This window comes from Acipenser ruthenus, chromosome 5 (assembly GCF_902713425.1).
Source record: "Acipenser ruthenus chromosome 5, fAciRut3.2 maternal haplotype, whole genome shotgun sequence".
In the NCBI taxonomy this organism is placed as follows: domain Eukaryota; kingdom Metazoa; phylum Chordata; class Actinopteri; order Acipenseriformes; family Acipenseridae; genus Acipenser; species Acipenser ruthenus.
Window position 1 is genome coordinate 19673081 of NC_081193.1, and position 21384 is coordinate 19694464.

At 39.6% G+C, this 21384-nt stretch overlaps 1 protein-coding gene across 2 annotated transcripts in view; it reads right to left on the reverse strand.

The window, feature by feature from the left end:
• The window catches only part of LOC117402526 (XK-related protein 6-like), a 115652-nt gene that overhangs the window by 16740 nt on the left and 77528 nt on the right, over window positions 1-21384 (reverse strand). For both annotated transcript variants that reach the window (XM_059023768.1, XM_034003761.2), the window contains one exon: window positions 7564-7760. In XM_059023768.1, coding sequence (XP_058879751.1) covers window positions 7564-7760 — 197 coding nt within the window. The remainder of the gene's footprint in view (window positions 1-7563; window positions 7761-21384) is intronic.

Below are 21384 nucleotides of genomic sequence, written 5' to 3' on the forward strand. Positions count from 1 at the left end.
CTAGTGAGTGACGGTTTTGTACCCTCGGTAGGCGGGACCGAGTGCGTCATCACAGGAAGGGGCCGCTCTGATATAGAGAGCTCAGTATTACCTATCTCTAGGGCAGGGAATATCCCATACTTAATGTTGGTGGTCGTCTTCTCTTTCAGGGAACCAGGGTTACGGTAAGTAACCTAACGTTCATCAGACAGCTCCCTCAGAACCAAGTTCAGTGAAATGCCACTGGAGACATTTTGGTGTGAGTGTTCCGATGAATACAGCACTGCTTCTTCTGCAGCACTGAAAATGTTGGTCCCATTCAGTACAAACTACTTATGCGAAACCGGATTTTCAGCCATGACATTGACCCTATATTTAGGTTTGCAACCCCATTCACATTTGTGTTTTTAAGGCGCCTTTGCAAGGTCACATATGTGACTGAAAAGCAGGCCTAAAATGTGGTGAATTGTTTGTTGGGAAGGATTAACAACAAACCTAAACACGTGACTCAAATACTGGAATAGCGTGATGAGAAGAGTTGAAAGTAAACATAAACAAAGATGGACACTGTATTTTGGAACGTTGTTCATGTTCTTTCGATTTCATAAAATACGGGTTTATTTGAGTATGCTGATGTCGGCTTATGAAGGAAGAAACGATCGTGTTGGATATTTAGACGCAGCATACAAGCGAATTTGCTTAAGGGAGGCATTTTTTGGATGGCTCGGCGACTGATTGGAGATGGTGAAAACAGCAATGGCAAACATTTGTAACAATGGATATGGTGCATGGATTCCTTAATGAGTGAAGCGTGTGGTCGAAAGAAGGTTTAGTAGTTATTTTTGGCAGTGACGAATTATCAAAAACACTTTGACCACAGACGACTGCCTGTAGAATTTTCGGATGAGCAAGGACACATTTGAGTTGTTGTGCCACCATCTCCATTCCAAGCTTCATAAGAGTGACTCTCGGTTTAGGTCTGCCCTGAGCGTGAAGTTGAAAGTAGTCGTGACTCTGTGGCGGCTGGCAATGAACTGCGAGTTCAGGACCATTGGCCATTTATTTGGCAAAGCCAAGAATACTGCCTGTTCTAGTACGAGGGAAACATGTGAGGCGACTGTAGAAGTTTTACTACCAATCTATCCCCGATTTCCATCTGGACAGCGTCTCTGTGAAGTTGTGGATGGCTTTGAATAAAATCGTGGGTTTCCACAATGTGCAGGGGCAGTCCATAGTACACATATACCGATAATTGCACCGGGAGAACTTTCATGCCGACTATTACAACCGGAAGGGTTTTTATTCGATTGTTATGCAAGCCGTACGTGACCAGCAGTACCGGTAAGCAAAAGTTGTTTTTTTTTTTAAATCTAACCTTAATTGCTAGAAAGTAGTGTGCTACAAATGTTATATTGCCATTCGTAAAATAATATTTACAAAAAAAACTGTTTACTGCAAATAGTCACTCCAAGCAGATTACACAAAATTACACAAAGGGTAATTAAGCTTTAATGTATTAAGAACTTGTATAATCCTTAAAAGGTAACTTTAATATTAATGCTAAATACTTTTTGGTCCCTAAGTGCTGTTTTGTTTGTTGTTTATTTGTTTTCATGTTACAGCTAACTTCCTATTTTACTGCTAAAGACTTGTTTAATCTATATGGCTGTTTCTTTAATATTTTTTTCCACCATATTGCTACTGTTCTAGTTTTTTTTATGATTTTTTTAAAATAATATTATTGTTATTTGTTGCTGTAATGTACTGTTTTTTTTTTTTTTTTTTTAGGTTTACCAATCTGCACATTGTATGGCCAGGCAGAGTGCATGGTGCTAAAAGTCTTGCCAATTCTCCCCTGTACCAACAAGGAGAAGATGGACACCTATTTCCAAATGTAGGCTAATAAATGTTGATTTTGTAAATATAAATTTCAGCTATACACATAGACAAACAAACATATGTTCTTTGGAGGGAATTTAACTGCATGTTAACAGAAAAGGTCAGGCAACACATTGCAAATTGTTTGTAAAGGTACATACATACCTTGGTCTTAAACAAGTATAAATTTATTCAGTGACAATTTATATAGACGAGAAAAAATAATAAAAACATTCGAAAACAGGCACATAAGCATCAGCTCGCGTGAGCTCTGACAACGTGCCTGTGTGATCGAAGGTGCATTTGGGCGGCTAAAAGGGAGGTGGAGATGTTTGTTAAAAAGAAATGACACATAATCGAGAATCTTCCTACTCAGATAGCTGCCTGTTGTGTTCTTCACAATTTGTGTGAGGTTTCTAATGAGAATGTGGCGGACACTTGTCTTGAAGAAAATGATGATGACAGAAATGTACCCTTACTTAAAGATGATGCAGATGTACCCAGTAGTGGTACTGCTGTTAACATTCGGCAGGCACGTATGGACTACTTTTCAGCTCAATGTAGCTAAGCAGGTGTAAAGGTACAATCATTTTTTGTTTTAAATTTAGTCAATGCCAGTTACTTTTTTATTATTTTCTCCCCAATTTGGAAATGGCCAATTATTTTTATGCTCCGCTCACCGCTACCACCCCTGCGCTGACTCAGGAGGGCGAAGACGAACACACACTGTCCTCCGAAGCGTGTGCCGTCAGCCGACCGCTTTTTTTCACACTGCGGGCTCACCATGCAGCCACCCAAGAGCTACAGCGTCGGAGGACAACGCAGCTCTCGGGCAGCTTACAGGCAAGCCCGCAGGCGCCTGGCCAGACTACAGGGGTCGCTGGTGCGCGGTGAGCCGAGGACACCCTGGCCGGCCTAACCCTCCCTCCCTCCGGGCAGCGCTCGGCCAATTGTGCGCCGCCCCCTGGGCGCTCCCGTCCTCGGTCGGCAAAGGAATAGCCTGGACTCGAACTCGCGACGTCCAGACTATAGAGCGCATCCTGCACTCCACGTGGAGCGCCTTTACTGGATGCGCCACTCGGGAGCCCCCAAGTAAAGGTACAATAATAAGCAGTAATTATTTAACTGTGAAAAGAAACACAATCACACATATGTTTATATTTAGTTTTTTTTTTTAATGAAATGATCCAAAAACGTTTTTTTTTTTTTTTTAAATAAATCACGTAGCACTTACAAAGAAATGCATGAACAGTGAACTTGAACATAAATAAAACTAAATGTTGACCTTGTACTTTAAATAACTTTCAATAAAAAATGCCAAAATCAACTTCCATTTTTGAAATGCCTATGTATGCTGATAATATTTGACCAAAGTTACACTCAAAGCCTATGATATCTTGGTGATTTTGGAGAAGATGTCAACGTGTCCCATTGTACATCCATGTGAGGTACAGTAGCAGCTCCCGAGGTTCGTGCTTGAGATGGGAAAAAATGTTGATGGCTACGAGGAAAAGCGGGGGAAGAAAAACAATGCATATTTTGATATGCAGGAAATTGTGGTGCTTGAACCAGGGTACTCGTGCTTTGGGAGTTAGAAAGCATCTGCCCAAACAAACGAAGTTTGTGCTCTCTTTCGTCTCTTCTCATTTGAGCATGCATCTGCATCTGCATCTGCAGCGGACGATACCTTTCTTCATGGTCACGTCTCTCAGCTAGTTTTATTTCTTCCCACCTTCTTGGAATCTATTAATATATCTGTCAGTTTCCTAATGCCCGGAGTGGTTGCTGTTTTAGTTGACCTTTGCACCAAATATATGTGTGTGTTTTTTTTTTAAGGTGGGAGGGCTTTTGCTTTGTGTGCCCTTGAAAAGCTAAACGCTTTGGACATTATATATAGCTTTAGTTTTCTTTTTCTAAATGCAACTACAGTACTAGTTTGATTTAATAAGCTCGAATTTAAAACAGCAGACAAAACACCTGGATTTTGACAAAGAGTAAACTGTGCTTGTTTTATTTTGCTGTGATCGATATCAGGCTTACCAAATGAGAAAGGGATGACTGTTGGACATGTTGGATTTGTATTTCAAATCGAGATTAAGGCTAGGTTTGGGGATTTTTTTTCATATTCATAAATCTTATGTTTTTACTTTATCAACCTAGCAATCTATTTTATGCAATTTTACATCCTTTAATATTTATTTTAATTATATTCTTATCACAGGATGCTGGGAATTCCACCATTTTGGTTTTCTTTTGTATAATTTTGTGTCTTAGACATCAAATCCTGGTGACTTTTTAAAGCACACAGGTGTCCTCAATAGAATGGCATTTAACCTTAAAGTAGGGTTACCATGTGGCTCCAGATTAACCGGACGCTATGAGACAGAACGGGATTTCAAACTTGCCCCTAAATTGAAATAAATGAAGGTGTAAATGAACCATCCTTAGCTACAATTAATAATGGTGCTTAAATACCCGCATGCGCGTCAAATAATTGTATTATAGCAAGAATGAATTGCAGCCAGTCGCTATTTTTTTCTGTTTGTTAAAATTCAATCGCCCATATTATTCTGCAAATACAATTTCATCATCATCTCGTTGCTCTATCGATAAATTAGCTATTCGTTCATTAAGATCTGATCAGAAGCAGCTGATCAGTGTGAATTGTTTGCTGCGCCCAAGCAATTCCACCACAGTAGGATTAATCTCAGCAAAGGTGGAGCTCATTTATACGTGAATTACTTTCAATTTAGGGGGAATTTTGAAATCCCGGTCTGTCTCAAAGCGACCGGTTAATCTGGAGCCATATGGTAACCCTACTTAAAGTACATATCAGGTCCACCAAAGTGTAACATTGACCTGTCCCCCTGTAACACTGTCCCTAGTGCATATAAGAAATACATCAGTAAGACATACTGGGGGTGATGCAAGTATAGGCGCAGTGCAAATAATTGCGGATGCAAAATTCAGGTTGCATTGTGGCCAGGGAATTATTTTGCACTGCGCCCGATGTAAGCTTAATAGCAATGCAAATTACTCCACACACACACAATTAATGATCCACAATTATGATAATGAGGGTCTCAATGAGCGCATCGATCTATTTAACGGCTGCACTTGTCGAAGTACAGAAATAGTCCCTGTATGACATTTGTGGAGCCTGAAAATACAAAATGGCAGAGGAAGGGCAGCAAAGTCCTCTTGAAGCACGGAAAAGAAAAGTTTTCTAAGAAGGAGCTGAGGTCACAGCATGAAACGAAGTTGTTTAGAAAAGCCTCAGCCATCATCAGTTATGCTAGTATCCTTAGGAAACAATATGTATTGGGCTGCACTTTTTAGCATGACATCCAGAAATCTGCCTAGCACTCTGGAAAAGGTGAATTGGGCTATACCTCCAGACATTCCAACTGTGGTCTGAAAGGAACCAGAGGCTAAGTAGTGCAGAGAACACAGCACTTTCACATGTGCAGGGATAGCGGTCCCTAGAGTGACCCCGGGGTCTAGCTCATCCCTCAAATACTGAGGTCAAGGATGACCTGCGGAGTGAGACGGTAACGCTTTACCACCACATCCTCCAGCATCCCAAACAAAGTGACCCAGGGATTGAATATGCAGGGTCTTCTTCGTCTTGCCCTTCTCCTCTGAACATGTTCCTGCCTCTCCTCAACAAGAGCCAAGTGTCACCGAATCAGGAAGTATACCACAGCAGCCTCTCTGAAGCCTAGGACAGGTGTCTGCAGGTGTGTGCTTTTATACAACTCTTAATTACTCGCTTCTACAATGGTTTGCACCTTGTAAGAAAAGGTGTAAAGTTTTTGGAGGGTCAGCAATTGCCTAAGAGCAAGGCAAAATCCTTACATCACATTATAATGTTTGCACCCACTTAGTATCCAGATCACACCCAATTCATGCTCTTTTAAATACACACCGCATTTTTAGCGGCTTCTAAATACAATTTATGGCAGCATTATGGTGGTTTCACTTTGTACATCACCCCCAATGTATCACTGAGCAAAATTAGTATTTCTTAAACCCCATTAGGAGCTGAGTTATAAAGTCACCAGGGTGTGATAACTGAAACAGAAAATGAATCTAAACAACAAGAACACATTTGTTAGGATAACTCTGATATCTGCCCCTTAAGATAAGAGAATATACAAACAATTTATTTGTTCATATTTTACATAGAGGATTGTTATAACAGATTTATATATATATATATCAACATACTGGATCATGTATCAAATCATTAATCTTAATCCTTAGAATCGATGAATGCATCTATTATGTAGTAAATTACAAATTTGTATGTATTTGTTGACCAGCAAGAGGAGTACTTCTCCCAAAACATTGGGAGGGTTAAAGAAAACTACAAAAAATACATCAGTGGAGCTACCAGTACTTACTTCATTATTGCAAACAGACCTCCAGGTGAATTTGTTTAAATACTTTACATATGAACCCAGTTGAGTTTTATTTTGGCTGACTACTAATGCCAAGAACTGAATGATCAGTTCGGACCAGGTGGCATGGCACATACACTACTTGGAAATAGCCTAACCAGACACTGGAAAATCCAACAACCTAACCTTAAAGCAAGCCTCCCACAAAAAACACATGACTACTGGGGCAGTATTCCTTACCAATTTATAATACAAAGATTGCCCTTTACTTCTTAGAACCATACCTATAACCAAAGTCAACAAAATGGGTGGAATAAAAAAAGAAAACAAAGTATTGGTGAGGGGCTACATTAAGCACAGTAAATACAGTCAATGTGTTTCCAAATATAGATGTCGCCTTGGATAAAGGCGTCTGCTAAATAAATAAATAATATGTTGTGCTGTGTTTAGTGGCCATCGCTTAACTTTAAAATTTGAATGTTCATCTAAGAAATAGTTCCCTGAAGTTGCAGCACACTGGAGTGATTTCTTCTTATTTATTATTTTATTTAAATACTGTAGACTGACTTTGGAACTGATTGTTCACTTTAATGCAAATCAACTTCAGTTATTGATTACAATGCAGCGGTAGAAAGCATTCACATGGACTTAGATTATTTTTAATTAACCTGTTTAATTAACTGCAATGAATTCCTCATTCTTACCTGCTCTTTGCCAAATTAATAACATATTGCTTTTCTAAACTTTAGATTAAAAAAAAACTGCTCTGATCTCCCTCAATGCCTTACACAGCTACATATCACGCTAATATAATAAAACACGATGTACTACTGAACAAGCTCTGAAACGTACAAGCACTTTATGAATACCTTTAATTGATAGTAGTCTAAATGAATAGTGGTTGCTCTGTTTAAAGTTATTTGTTTAGTTTCTATAATTTGTCTTTTAAACTATCTGCCGCGGTTTCGTTTTAGAACATATTTTCACTGCTTTTCTTTCCCTTTATGTGCACACACTGAGCCTTCTTTTCCACAGATACCATCATGTTGATAGCTGTGCCATCAGCGTTGTCAAAGATGTGAGAAATGTATCTACATTATGAAGTTATGCTGACATGTTTATACACACACATACATATGTATGTAAACATGTCAGCATATTGTGTTTTCTAGAAAACATTTTGGGAGAGGTGTTTTTAAACTAAAAGCCTGTCTGCCCCCAAACGCCCCTTCGTCTTCCCCAAGCACAATCAGCACGGCCCACTTTCCCTATTCCAGGTATGGAGCGAAGCAGCTCCCCTTACACGGTAGTGTCTCAGCCCGGTTCTTTTGGATCATTATGCAGAGTTGTAGCACCAGTTGTGGGGCGCTCTCCAGGAAGGTCTCCAGGAGGCGCAGCATGTTGACGTCTGCATATTCGTACATCATGGCCCAGTAGAAGCGGCGTTGGTGTTCCTTCTGCCGCCGGCTTTGAATGCCCAGGTACATAGTACGGATATACCTGCAGGCCAAAAGACAAACAGAAAGGGGGTCCTTTAGAGTGTCGGCTCTCAAGCTGGCATCCGCAAAGGTTTCTCAATGGGTCCCCAGAGTGTTCTGGAAACTTCTTTTTTGTAAAACATGTGTGAGCCGTAATTACAAAAATCATTTTGGAGGTGGCAATTAGTCAACTAGTAAAATAGCCTGAAAATGTGCAACCTTTTAGTTGTTTGAAAAAATCAAATGAACAAATATTTAAACTAGTGACTGTAGATATAGGACCTTATTCTCTTATAGCTGTTTTAAGGATTTTTTTTTGATTTTTTTTTAAAGAGAAGGATTATTTTCAGTTTCCAAATAACAGTTTTAGCTAGAGATCAAACATAAAAATAAAGATAAAACCAGTCCTTAAAGTTTTGTTTGATATGGTCTGTAGTTTTTGTAAAATGTCATCTGAATTAAGGGAATTGAGAATAAAATGGTACATTATAGAGAAAAGATTGTAAGCTCTGTTACATAGCTATGTGGATTTCAGTACCATGTTTCTTTTTTTGTTTTTGTTTTTACAAGTACATCTTCCTCAGTTTTCAGTGTTTTAAAAAGGAGTGCACCTGCTTTAAGTGTTAGCTCCCCTGAGCTGGCAGGTTTCAAGATTGCCTGAACTGTCATTTTCAAATAGTCTTCTTAAACCAGTTCCTTGCCTGTGTGAATATTCTGTGTGAATATGCTGTATGGAGCATTAAAGATTATACAACCACAGATCAACTACACATGGACCGAGTTCACGTCTTAAAAAAAAAAAAAAAAGATTATTCCTTCTCACAACCAATGCCTGACACACCCACAGAAAGTAAACCATCCTCCCAGATTTTACTAAAAATATAACTCCTTTCCCCAGAATACAGGATTTCCAGAAAGGTACACCAAGGGCACCGGAGTATTTAATAAATAAATAAATAAACATACATTTTAATCCAGGGAACTAAAATTTTAGCAAGACGTTTTCTTCAGTGTGTTTGGTGTTTATAAAAGCATGCCAAATCTAAACGTTAGGTGAAGAATGGAAAGCATTACAAAAGAATGAATAAAGAAAATTGATGTCGTCTCGTCAAGCAAAGTGACCAATTAATGGTAACATCTGAACCCCTCGATGGCCATCCAACAGTAATGCAAACCAGTTTCCACAAGATTCAAACAACACAGACACAGCTGTGACCAACCCTGATTTAAAATTTTAGCAGCCAGACTGAACAAATACACCAAGAACATAGTAGGATTCTAGCTTCTCTGCTCCACGGAATCTGTCCAAGGAAAAGAAAATGCCTGGAACAGGAACTCAAAACTGGTCCATAATTAACTTAAAAAACGCATACAGATAACCAAAGAAAAGTAAGTGGGGATTGACGGATTGATGCCTTCCTGAAATCTAAGAATCAATCCAAAAACACAACTGTTACATGCCCTTGGATCACAATGGGAGTATGTCAAATACGAGTTTCTTATTAAGACATTTTATATCTCACAGTAGTCATATCTAAACATTTAATACATATATATATATATATATATATATATATATATATATATATATATATATATATATATATATATATATATATATATATTAAGTTTAGATATGCTCTTTTGTACAGTGCTATCGGCGCTATGCTTTAGTGCGAGAGGTCCCGGGTTCACGTCTGTCCTCTGCCTGTGTGTGGATTGCCACACCCTGTGTGAAGCACCTGCCTGTGTTAACCGAGTTCGCTACATTGGTGTCAAAAGTGGACGCAGGTACCCCGGTACGCACTCGTTGGACTGTAGCCTGGTGAGCAAGTCTGGGGCGGACTTGAGGCTAGCAGGGGAGAGTGTAGTATGCACAGTGGAAGGCAGCAGCAGGGCTGGTAGGTGACGTAATCACACACAAAGACCTGAGCCCGATATACGCTCCTTGCAAAAGAGACAGCTCTTTTGTCAGCGGTATTGGCGCTATGCTTTAGTGCGAGAGGTCCCGGGTTCACGCCCGCCCTCAGCCTGTGTGTGGATTGCCTCGCCCTGTGTGATGTGCCTGCCTGCGTTAATCGAGAACCACTGGTTTTCTACCCAACTTGAAAAGCCCAATTCAAATGCTTTGCCTCTGCAACCCCTTTATTGAGGATGGAAGATGTAGACTGTTCTGTTCAATAGACTGCACTCCAGGGCCACTTTCCCACTCATCATTGTGCAGTGTGCAATAAATTAAGATGGTTAACGCCTGACTCTAGAGATTGTTTCATTAGCCTATAATGATCTATAAATAGGCTCCAAGTCAGATGGCTGAGTATTTATGTTGTCATTTGAGTTCAACTGATTGCACTTATCTACAGCTCCCTGCTGACAATATATTAATAAATGTCCTTGGCATGGCCAATAGGATAAGTTGCCATAGGATATCAGAATACCCCCACTGGTCTGTTTTCCTAGAAAGTGCAGCATGTCCGTATAATTTGATACATAGGCACATGGGCTTACGCTTGGGTTAATATGTTAATATGATGATAGTGTTTCTTATATTCTGGCATAAACATTTAAAGTCTATGTTTGTAATATTAGAGGTGTCTAAATGTGGAAAATGCTTTTATCTCATTTCCCTATTACTAACCTTTAATTTATAGTATCAGTGGTCTAGTTTAATGCAAATGCACCAGGGATGTCTGATCTCTCGAGCCAGCATTAGACTCCATACGCATTCTCTCGTCTGTAAAGGACATTGGGGGTAAAAATATGCAGCACAATGTTTTCAAGAAACATAGCGTCCTCCTCTATATTGTTCCTCTTGAAACGTTAGCTTTTCTAAAATATCACCACATGTTCAAACTATAAACAAATGTAACCAATATCTAAGAGATTAGAGCACACCAATAGTATGAGAGAATTCATTATATCAGATGCTTGTTTAAAAGATGACATTTGATTCTACTACTGGTTGTAGTTTCATTGAAACAAAACCACCAACTGAATGGAAGATGCGTTACAGAGAAAGTGGAGAGGAGCGAAGAGGGCTCATCTAGAACACATGGGATTGATAACAATACCTGCGCCAACAAAGAACTGAAACACCACTCATTCACCCACGTTTTGTTTTTAGAACAGAGCCACCCAACCTTTTTGGTAAAAAAATCCATACTGGTGACCAGGGAGTTCTTAAAGAGACACACACAAATACACAGTATATATTACTAACGAGAAAAGAGAAAGACTGCAGCATTGAACAGCAGCAAAGACACAGCTTCAGAATGTTTGTGCCTATTAGACGCTTGTCATCCTAAAACACAACATCAATTCATTTGCATTTTGACTACTTTCTTCTACTTAAGACTAGATTGCCTTGAATGAGCTTTTGAAGTTAAGATGCATACACTACAGACAGAAGAGAAGAGGGCCTGAGAGCCCTGCTCCAGAGCTACATTAGGGCTACACAGACAGCCTTGCATTGCACTAAAACATATTCAATACAGTACTTACATTTATCTACTTCATGTAAAGTCAGATATTTCCCAATATAACATAAGAACATGAGAAAGTTTACAAACGAGAGGAGGCCATTCGGCCCATCTTGCTCGTTTGGTTGTTAGTAGCTTATTGATCCCAGAATCTCATCAAGCAGCTTCTTGAAGGATCCCAGGGTGTCAGCGTCAACAACATTACTGGGGAGTTGGTTCCAGACCCTCACAATTCACTGTGTAAAAAAGTGCCTCCTATTTTCTGTTCTGAATGCCCCTTTATCTAATCTCCATTTGTGACCCCTGGTCCTTGTCTCTTTTTTCAGGTCAAAAAAGTCCCCTGGGTCGACATTGTCTATACCTTTTAGGATTTTGATTGCTTGAATGAGATTGCAGCGTAGGCTTCTTTGTTCAAGACTGAATAGATTCAATTCTTTTAGCCTGTCTGCATACGACATGCCTTTTAAACCCGGGATAATTCTGGTTGCTCTTCTTTGCACTCTTTGCACTTAAATACATTTGTGTTGTGGCTAGGCATTAAAGAGTAAGTAGCGGGGTTCCGAAAACTATAGAGTTACACGTCCCCACATGTTGCTGCAACAGTTTAAATAACGTACCTATAATTTTTCTTTTCATTGCTAACATCCTGAAAACTTTTTATACCTATAATTTTAAAGTCTGTTTCAAAGCTCTTTTCAAAATGTCCACTCTAGTGCACTGATAGTGTAAGGATTATAGAACACATTGTCAAACAGGTAACACAGCAGTAACGATCCATGATACAGAACAGAAGCAGTAACAATCCATGATACAGAACAGAAAAGCCAGAGCGCTTGCTGTTATGGTTTTTTTTATCGCTCTTTCTGCAGTGATTTAGAAGACACATCTCAAACCCCAGTGCACGAGAACGGACATTTTGAAAAGAGAATTCCTTGGCATGATATTGCACTATAGTATTTTAAATTGTTTTATTGTGTGTGTATTAGAAAGATGACACCAGGCGTCATATACTACATACTGTCTAAACTGTAAGAGTTTACAAATTTAAAAAGGTATATTGATTGTTCCTTTGTGATAGCATAAATATAACGGCATAAACAATTACTTGATGACATCGATACAAACTATTCATAATTATCTATATTTAACACACAATAACAACTGGGCCTGGTGAAAATATTCCAATAATCAATATTAAATATTAAAAGCATGTTTTAACTAAACATAACAAAATATGAAGGATTTGTAAACCGAGTACTGTTAATTTACATTAGCAACAGACAAGAACTTTATATCACTTGATCAAGAGGATCAATCAATGGACAGTTTATGCTCCAAAATATGTGGACTGGCATTGTTAATAATACTTTAATGTTGGCGAGGCGGGTAAAATGACTAATGGGGCAGAGTGAAGAATCTGAATTTGTTGAACAGTGAAGCTGTCAGTCAGTGTATTAATGAAGGCTGTCCTTGCTGAGTGAGAAGTGTGCATAACAGGGGGAACCAGAACACCAACCAAAAGAAGCAAGCCTCTTAACTGCTGTGCAAGAGGCCTGATCCCAAAACTGCATGCATCACACCACACTGTGTAACGGGCAGTGCTGTGTGATACACTGCAGTTACTGATTCTGTCTCATAGGCGGTGAAATGAGATGAGGTGAAGAGCTCTTAAAACACGAATGCAGACGAGCCCGGTTACGAAGCTTGCTTGCGGTACACAAAGTTGCCGGTTCGCCTCCATCCCAGCCTGCATCCTGTTACAACTGCATTTTAATGCTTTTAGATCCATGAAAAGCTATTTGCCTATTAGTTAATTTTATGTAAATTATTGCATAAGTGTAGCATACAACATTACAAGAATGCAGTGTTACAATAATACACTCACATGTCTTTGCTTTTGACTCATAATTAGTTTTTTCTCTACATTATGAATGTTACCTCTTCCCCCCAAAAAATTAGAGATCAATGTTTAAAGGTTAATGAATAAATAAATACATAAATACTTTTACCCGAATCTTTTGATATTAAGATTTACTTAATGACAAGTAACCCTTAAAGGGAAGGAATTATTCCACTAGGTGACTGACCTGTAATAGTACTTAGCAGACCTATAACACTTCAGTCTTATCTTCTTCTGTCGGATTTAAATTAGTTTTACAAGCCTAGATACAACTACTAGTAAACTATTAAAACAACTGTTAAATAATTGAACATCAAAAGCAAATGAGTTAATGTTTTTCCAATTGTCAATTGTCAATTGCATAAGCAATAAACTAGGTGGCACACTGAATGAATGAATTTAAGGATGATGCTAGTAAAGAGATAGCAGACATCCCATACTTTGCAGCTGCCAAACAAAGTCCTGCCGGGAAAATGCACCGCTTTTCTGAAATTTTTATTATTATTATTTTTATATTCAAAATTGTTTAAAGGCAATCATTAAACGTCTTTTTTCACACACTGACTATATGTATTAGCTATGTAATGAAGGTGGATGGCACCAAAATTGCAAATGGCACCATTTGTGTAAAAACAAAATCAGACACTTATTGTAACAGACATTTTAGGAACAGGCTTGAATCTTACAGGAACTTTCTGAATGTGTTGTGGTGTGGCTAAATGAGTACATTATTTATTATGCATCAATAAATAATGTATTTACCCATAAGACTATTATGTAATATTATTAAGTTCACAGAACCTTTTTCCTGTAAATTCTCTATAAAAATGTGAACCTATCGCAAACTATATCAGGCTTGCACATGTTTACCTGCATGAAGAACAATTAAAAACTGCAAGTAGCAAGTTTGCAGTGCTCAAAAATACACAAAACTGAACAACTGTTGATGCCATACTGACAGCTTCTGAAGTCTAGATTACTTGTAGTACAATCCGCATCCACTGACTGGACACATAACACATTACAGCTCAGTTCTGAGCACAGCTGCTCTTATTCATTAACCAAGTACTGAGACAGATGAAAACATGCAGAACTTCATGGGATGTGGGATGTATTGCACCAATCTGACTACTTGCTCAATAACTATATTGGTACTCTAGAATTAAGTGTAGTACTAAAAATAACCAGTGTTATAAAGTTAGACAAAATTAAAAATGCAGGACTAGGGATGGGCATTTATTGCCCATTTTACACCACTAAGTATATAATTTGCAGTCTATCTCATATCTGCTACCACTGCTAAACAACTAGGTGTAATATGACTGACATGTACTACATTTACACAACCAGACTTACTAGTCTTAGCAATCACTGTTGTAAGCATACATATTTTTTGTTGTAGTAGGGTCCTGAATCACAATACCATCATCTAACTTATTCGACTATAAATCACTTACTGCTCTAATGTGAAACTATTTGGATTGAAGTATATCTGTTACATTTCCAGTCTGGTCTAGGAGATACAGTGCACCAGCACTGCAGCTGTGTACCCTGGTCTGCTTCTAAAAGATTCCCATGGATTTTCAGGCTCTGTTCACGACTCTGCAGAAGGACAGCTCCTAGAATAACATTTTCTGTACATTTCTGAATTACAGCTTGTAATTGTGGTTTAATGGACGATTAGTATAAAGTCATAAATCAACTAGAAATAAATTACAGGAACATCGGAAGAAGATTTAACACCTCACTTAACCCAAGCATTGTAAACCAATATTAAAATAGGCCTTATTAATACACACACTGAAACACACGTCGCAAAAGTGAACCCATTCTTTCTCTCAGTAGCTAATTTACATTCCTAGTTTTAAGGTCTCTTGGGGCTGGCTTTCCTGCAGAAAAATGAATGATTTACAAACTGATCACACAGCTTCAGTGTTCGGGAAGCTACTTTTAAAAAGTAAAAAGTTACTTTAAGAAAATTGTAACTAGTTACAGTAACTTCTTACTTAAAAAAATATTATAACTAGTTACAGCTATAAATAGATTATTCACAAGCACAGGCTGCAGTTCAAAATATATATATTTTTAATGTAAATAAAAGTAACTATGTTATTTTTTCACTTGAAATGTAATCCGTTACCACATTTTGTTAACTGTCTCAGAAACTAAGCAGGATTGGTGAGTATAGATGAAGGGAAAAAAAGGTTTCTACATAGAGTAGTACTTAAAAAACTAGTTAAATTCTTGACAAGCTCTTTGGAAAGTTTTATTTATAAAAAATGTAAAAATACAGTATTTCTTTCAGTGTTTTCTAATACACAGTAACAGTACAAATTTACTTGCTAGTTTTGCCTGTTTACCAGCATGCTGTTCAATTTTGTCTCTTTGCATGGGCAGATATTTACAGAGGAGCTACTGTACATTACTTAGGGAGCTGAATCATCACTCTGTATTGCTTTCGATTTGACCACCTCTGGACACATACAAACCCAGGTAGGAAAAAGAAACACTGTTATTATGACTGAACAGTATAAACAAATTCTGTTTTACTTTCCTTTTTGTGGAAGAACTATATATATATATATATATATATATATATATATATATATATATATATATAGTCTCTACAGAAGCAGCTGCCAGTAATTTTATGCTTCAAAGGTAACAAGACATTTTGTTTTTTCAGTGAACAACAGCTGCAGTAGCAAAAACAAAATCTGTTAGGCCCCACCATCCTACATTGAATCTCGTTATTCAAAGAGTTAATATGCTGAATAATCACTACCATGTGGAAACAATCCAAATACCCATACCCTATTATATTATATGCCTCCTTTTTATCTTCCTGAAAGCAAGTGCAGATGTTTGAGTATAATTTTTCTTTTTTTATTTCCACAGTGTCAGGGGAAACAGGTGAGTAAGATGATTGGCAGTGCCAGAAGTTACAGTAACAGAATCATATGCATATTAAACCAGGTATGTTTAATATCCCAGTGGGTATACTGTATGGTGGCTTTCAAAATCTGTTCACACTTTATTCATTGTGACTTGATTTATGAAAAAAGGAAAAACCTACTGAGCAAATCCTCTCACTTGAAGTAAGCAGCGGGGTTCTGAAAAATTGAAAACACTTGTATAATAATAACAACAATAATGAATTCAATGTATTTTATTTGTATTATTGTTATTCTTTTTCTATATATTTTTTTGAGTCACTAACGTCACTGTTCATTAATATTAAACTGACCATAACATGCAATTACTCTCCCAATCAAATCAGTAACGTTGCTCAGCTGTCTTATGTGGACCTTTAACACTTTCTATAAAGCAGCAGTACTGAGCACTGGAGTTGTGGTGGGCATCTCTGTCACAATATACAACAGGTCTCCTGAATCGAAGAACAGCTATACTGAAATTCAACGTTAGCCTAGGTAACTCGAAATACAACAAGGACTGAAGATCTGAGAGAACTGCAACAGGGCACAGATGTGAGATTCCCTCAAAGAATTGGGAGCTTCTTTCTTGAGTACAACCAAATTTCTTTTCGGTATGAAAACAGTAGACAAGCAAAAGCATACAGATATATTAATAGGACAGGGGTACTTCATAGATAAAACACCAGGTAAAGGGGGCATTATTCTGTCATTTCTTCAGTGTGCCCTAACATTGGGTGTGATCATGTAATTGGTCCCTAAGTTATAATACCCTTTATGCTTGAGAAATGAGTCTCCCCTAAAACTCCTACACCAGTGATTTTTAAAACACCACAGTTATCTGGCATAGCAGGCATTTCACACTCTAATGAACTCAATTAAAACCCAAACCCCAGGTGATTTGAGAGCAGACATGGAATAAGAATGCCTATCTATGTGTAGCTCCACTGCAAAGTAGTGGCAAAGTAGTCACTTTGGAAATAGTGATCTTTTCAGAGTCACGGATGCAGCAGCATAATCCAAAGGATTTACCAGAACATTATCGTAAATTCAATCACACTGCTTATTTTCAGGCAGGAGAACCTGTTTCTACTCATTCCTGGCTTTATTCCTGCCTGGTGCAGACTTGATCTTTTTACTATTGATCTGTGAGGATTTGCGCTCTATGATCTGTTATTGTTTAGATTGTGTGTAAAGAGGTGATGCAATTATAAGAGGCTGAATACTAAAGCAATTCAAGCACCACAGAAAGTGTTGGTCTATTAAAACTCTTCACCCTCACTGATGTCTTCTGACTTCAACCAGTAGCACGAAATGCAAATACAGTGCTTCTACAGTGGATTGTGCCATAACATGCTTCCTCCTTTATCACGCTTCACCCTTTTACAAGAAATAAAAACTCCATGCACACAATCTATTTGAGCTGTGAAATAATATTTTTCTAACACAAAATGAGCAGATTCACAACCTCTACATATAATAATGACTAAAAACTAATATAAGTATTGAATTACAGTAAGCTAACAGGTCTTTGTCTAAACTCCTCATGGTATTATTTTTATAGTCTATTTCCCAAGTGTACGACATTTTGCTACCAAAATATGGATTAATCAGATAACAGGTCCAGGTTACCAAGGGGGTATTTACACGTGGCCAGCATTAGTGAACACAAGCCAAGTGCCATTATTCCCACAGTTACCAGGAGATGCTGCTTGATTATTTAATTTATGCAAAGCTTTGAATAATAAAATTGACAGGCCCTCTATCTGTGTGAGAGAGGATTTAGCTCAATGGCAACAACTCTAATTGAGGACTTTCTTTCACATTTACATTCCCCATTACAGGATGGTTCCACACAGAAAAAACATAAATAAATGGGCATTTCTATGCAAACTGCAATATAGAAAGCTATAGAAAATCAATAAGGAACTATAGTACACTCACATAATGCAGGAGCCTTTTTAATTCAGGGTGAGGCTGTTGAAAATCACAGTGGTGTTCCAGCAGGTGAATTCTGTCAGGTTCCCTGCCCTGTTGATTACACTGTTTCACGGCATTCCCAATCCATTACATTCAGCCTCACCTCGACAGTCTGTGACCTTCAATGCCATCCCCTTGCCGATAGACGCAACTGTGTCTAACCTCTCTGTTACTATAAAAGGCACTTAACAGCAAATAAATCAAAAGGCATTATCTGGGTTCTATTGTGTGTGGGAGGGGTGGTGATACAGTTGTATTGGTATTTATCATGGTGTTGGGATTGGGATTGTGTTTGGGGAGGGAGTGAGGGCTCAGGGGATTATAAGGACAAGCAGGGGCTGGCTAGTAAACCATGGCATCGTAACATGAGCTAGCACTGATCATGTGATAGGCACTCAGGGAGTGCACAACAGGGAGTAGTGATGTATATATTGTAACACAGTGGGGATGGGATTGGGTCATCCCCGCAGTAAAATGTGTGGTTTTGTTTTGTTTGATCGTAGTGCTGTATTGTTTAATTGGTTTTGTTAATGGTTTTATTGCTTAGTTATTCCTGTCACCTGGAAACAATTGTAAATTAGGACCAGGTGCAGGGTACTTAAGAGAAACAGTTAGTTTGCTCAGGACGGCTGAGAAGAAGGGAGCAGAAAGGTGTACTCTGCGTCCTGGCAGTCGTGAGAGGAAGAAAGAAAAAGTGCTGTATTCAACCTGTGTGGTTGCTGTGTATGTTTAGTGGGGAAACAGCCTAGCTGTCCCACGTGTAGTCAGGGTGTTCCTGGGTGTGTTAGTGAGTGCTCGTACAGAGCTAGGTATTTATTTTGTGTTTGGGTATTTTGTGTTCGTGATTTGTTTTGTTTTTGTTCATTGATTCTTTATTAAAAATTAGCGCAAAAGCGCTCTCAAACTCTCCATCTGTGTCTGGTCGGCATTTTAAAGGGCAAAACGAACCCGAGCCGCAAGGCTCGTTTACATATGGTGGCAGCGGTACTCAGCCCTACAGACCAGCACATTTAAGAATCATGGACATTGCAGAGCTCATCAGGACTTTAGAAAAGTCCACGGCGGAGATGCAGGAGGCAACCCGCAAGCGGATCGCGGAGATGCAGGAGGCAACCCGCAAGCAGATCGAGTGCAACCAGCAGTTGAGGCAAGACTGGGGGTTGCCCACATGGGAACAGGAGTTCCCCGTGTCAGAGCTGGAGCTAGTGCTACAGAAGTTGGTGTGGCCGGCACCCCAGCAAGAGTCACGTGTACCAGAGCCAGAGCCAGAGGTGCAAGCTCTGGAACCGGAGCTGCCTGCTCCGGAGAGAAAACCGGCAGTGCCCGAGCTGCAGCAGGAGCTGCAGCTGTCTGTGGAAGAGGAGCTGCCACCGCCCGAGCCAGAGGGGGAGGAGCTGCCTGAGCTGCAGCAGGAGCTGCAGCTGAATGTGGAAGAGGAGCTGCCGCCGCCCGAGCCAGAGGGGGAGGAGCTGCCTGAGCTGCAGCAGGAGCTGCAGTTGAATGAGGAAGAGGAGCTAAAGTGCCCAGCACCACCACAACAACCCCGACCTTCACCCCAGCAAAGCAGTCCGGCGCTGGTGGGTACGGTCCCTTGCCCCGTGCTCGTGGACACCCTGCCGGAATGCATGGACCTCCATGTGCTCGACCTAGTGCCCAGGTCGGGGCACCACCAGGCACAGTTGCTCACCTGGTCCCTTGCTCCGCTCCCCCTGAAACCTCAGACGTCACGACGCGGTCGTGTGACGTCACTGGCGTTCCCCCTTCCTCCCGCTGTGTTCCCCCTGGAGTCTCAGAGGTCGTTGCGCAGGTCCCGTGGCTCACACCTCTGCCTGTCGCTGCACCGTCCAGGGTACCGGCCTACGCGTCGGTCGCCCCTAGCAAGCCGTTTGGGTCCCTCCTCGCCGGATCATGGTCCCTACCCTGAAGCGCCGGAGGAATCCACCCATCCTCAAGCCCACCCGAAGGATCGGGAGAAGATGGAACTTTGTGGACTCGAGGGTGGGTGGTTATGCTTTAGGGGAGGGGGTGGCCTTGGAATGGCCAGTCAGTGTTGCACACTTGGGGGGGAGGATGTGTAACACAGTGGGGATGGGATTGGGTCATCCCCGCAGTAAAATGTGTGGTTTTGTTTTGTTTGATCGTAGTGCTGTATTGTTTAATTGGTTTTGTTAATGGTTTTATTGCTTAGTTATTCCTGTCACCTGGAAACAATTGTAAATTAGGACCAGGTGCAGGGTACTTAAGAGAAACAGTTAGTTTGCTCAGGACGGCTGAGAAGAAGGGAGCAGAAAGGTGTACTCTGCGTCCTGGCAGTCGTGAGAGGAAGAAAGAAAAAGTGCTGTATTCAACCTGTGTGGTTGCTGTGTATGTTTAGTGGGGAAACAGCCTAGCTGTCCCACGTGTAGTCAGGGTGTTCCTGGGTGTGTTAGTTAGTGCTCGTACAGAGCTAGGTATTTATTTTGTGTTTGGGTATTTTGTGTTCGTGATTTGTTTTGTTTTTGTTCATTGATTCTTTATTAAAAATTAGCGCAAAAGCGCTCTCAAACTCTCCATCTGTGTCTGGTCGGCATTTTAAAGGGCAAAACGAACCCGAGCCGCAAGGCTCGTTTACAATATATATATATATATATATATATATATATATATATATATATATATATATATATATGAAGTAATGTTAAAACTTTACAATGCATTAGTAAGACCTCACCTAGAATATTGTGTTCAGTTCTGGTCACCTTGTTACAAAAAGGATATTGCTGCACTGGAAAGAGCGCAAAGAAGAGCAACCAGAATTATCCCGGGTTTAAAAGGCATGTTGTATGCAGACAGGCTAAAAGAATTTAGTCTATTCAGTCTTGAACAAAGAAGACTACGCTGCAATCTGATTCAAGCATTCAAAATCCTAAAAGGTATAGTCAATGTCGACCCAGGGGACTTTTTTGACCTGAAAAAAAGAAACAAGGACCAGGGGTCACAAATGGAGATTAGATAAAGGGGCATTCAGAACAAAAAATAGGAGGCACTTTTTTACACAGTGAATTGTGAGGGTCTGTAGCCAACTCCCCAGTAACGTTATTGAAGCTGACACCCTGGGATCCTTCAAGAAGCTGCTTGATGAGATTCTGGGATCAAAAAGCTACTAACAACCAAACGAGCAAGATGGGCTGAATGGCCTCCTCTCGTTTGTAAACTTTCTTAAACCTTTCAAACAATTTGCTGTCAACATATTTGTCCAAAGGATTACTTCGGTCCCTCAGCACACGTTCACGCTTCAATGCTCGCTGGTACTGGAATCTATGCACTAAACGTAGCATACTTTTTACTTTTATTTTTAATTTTGATTTTATATAT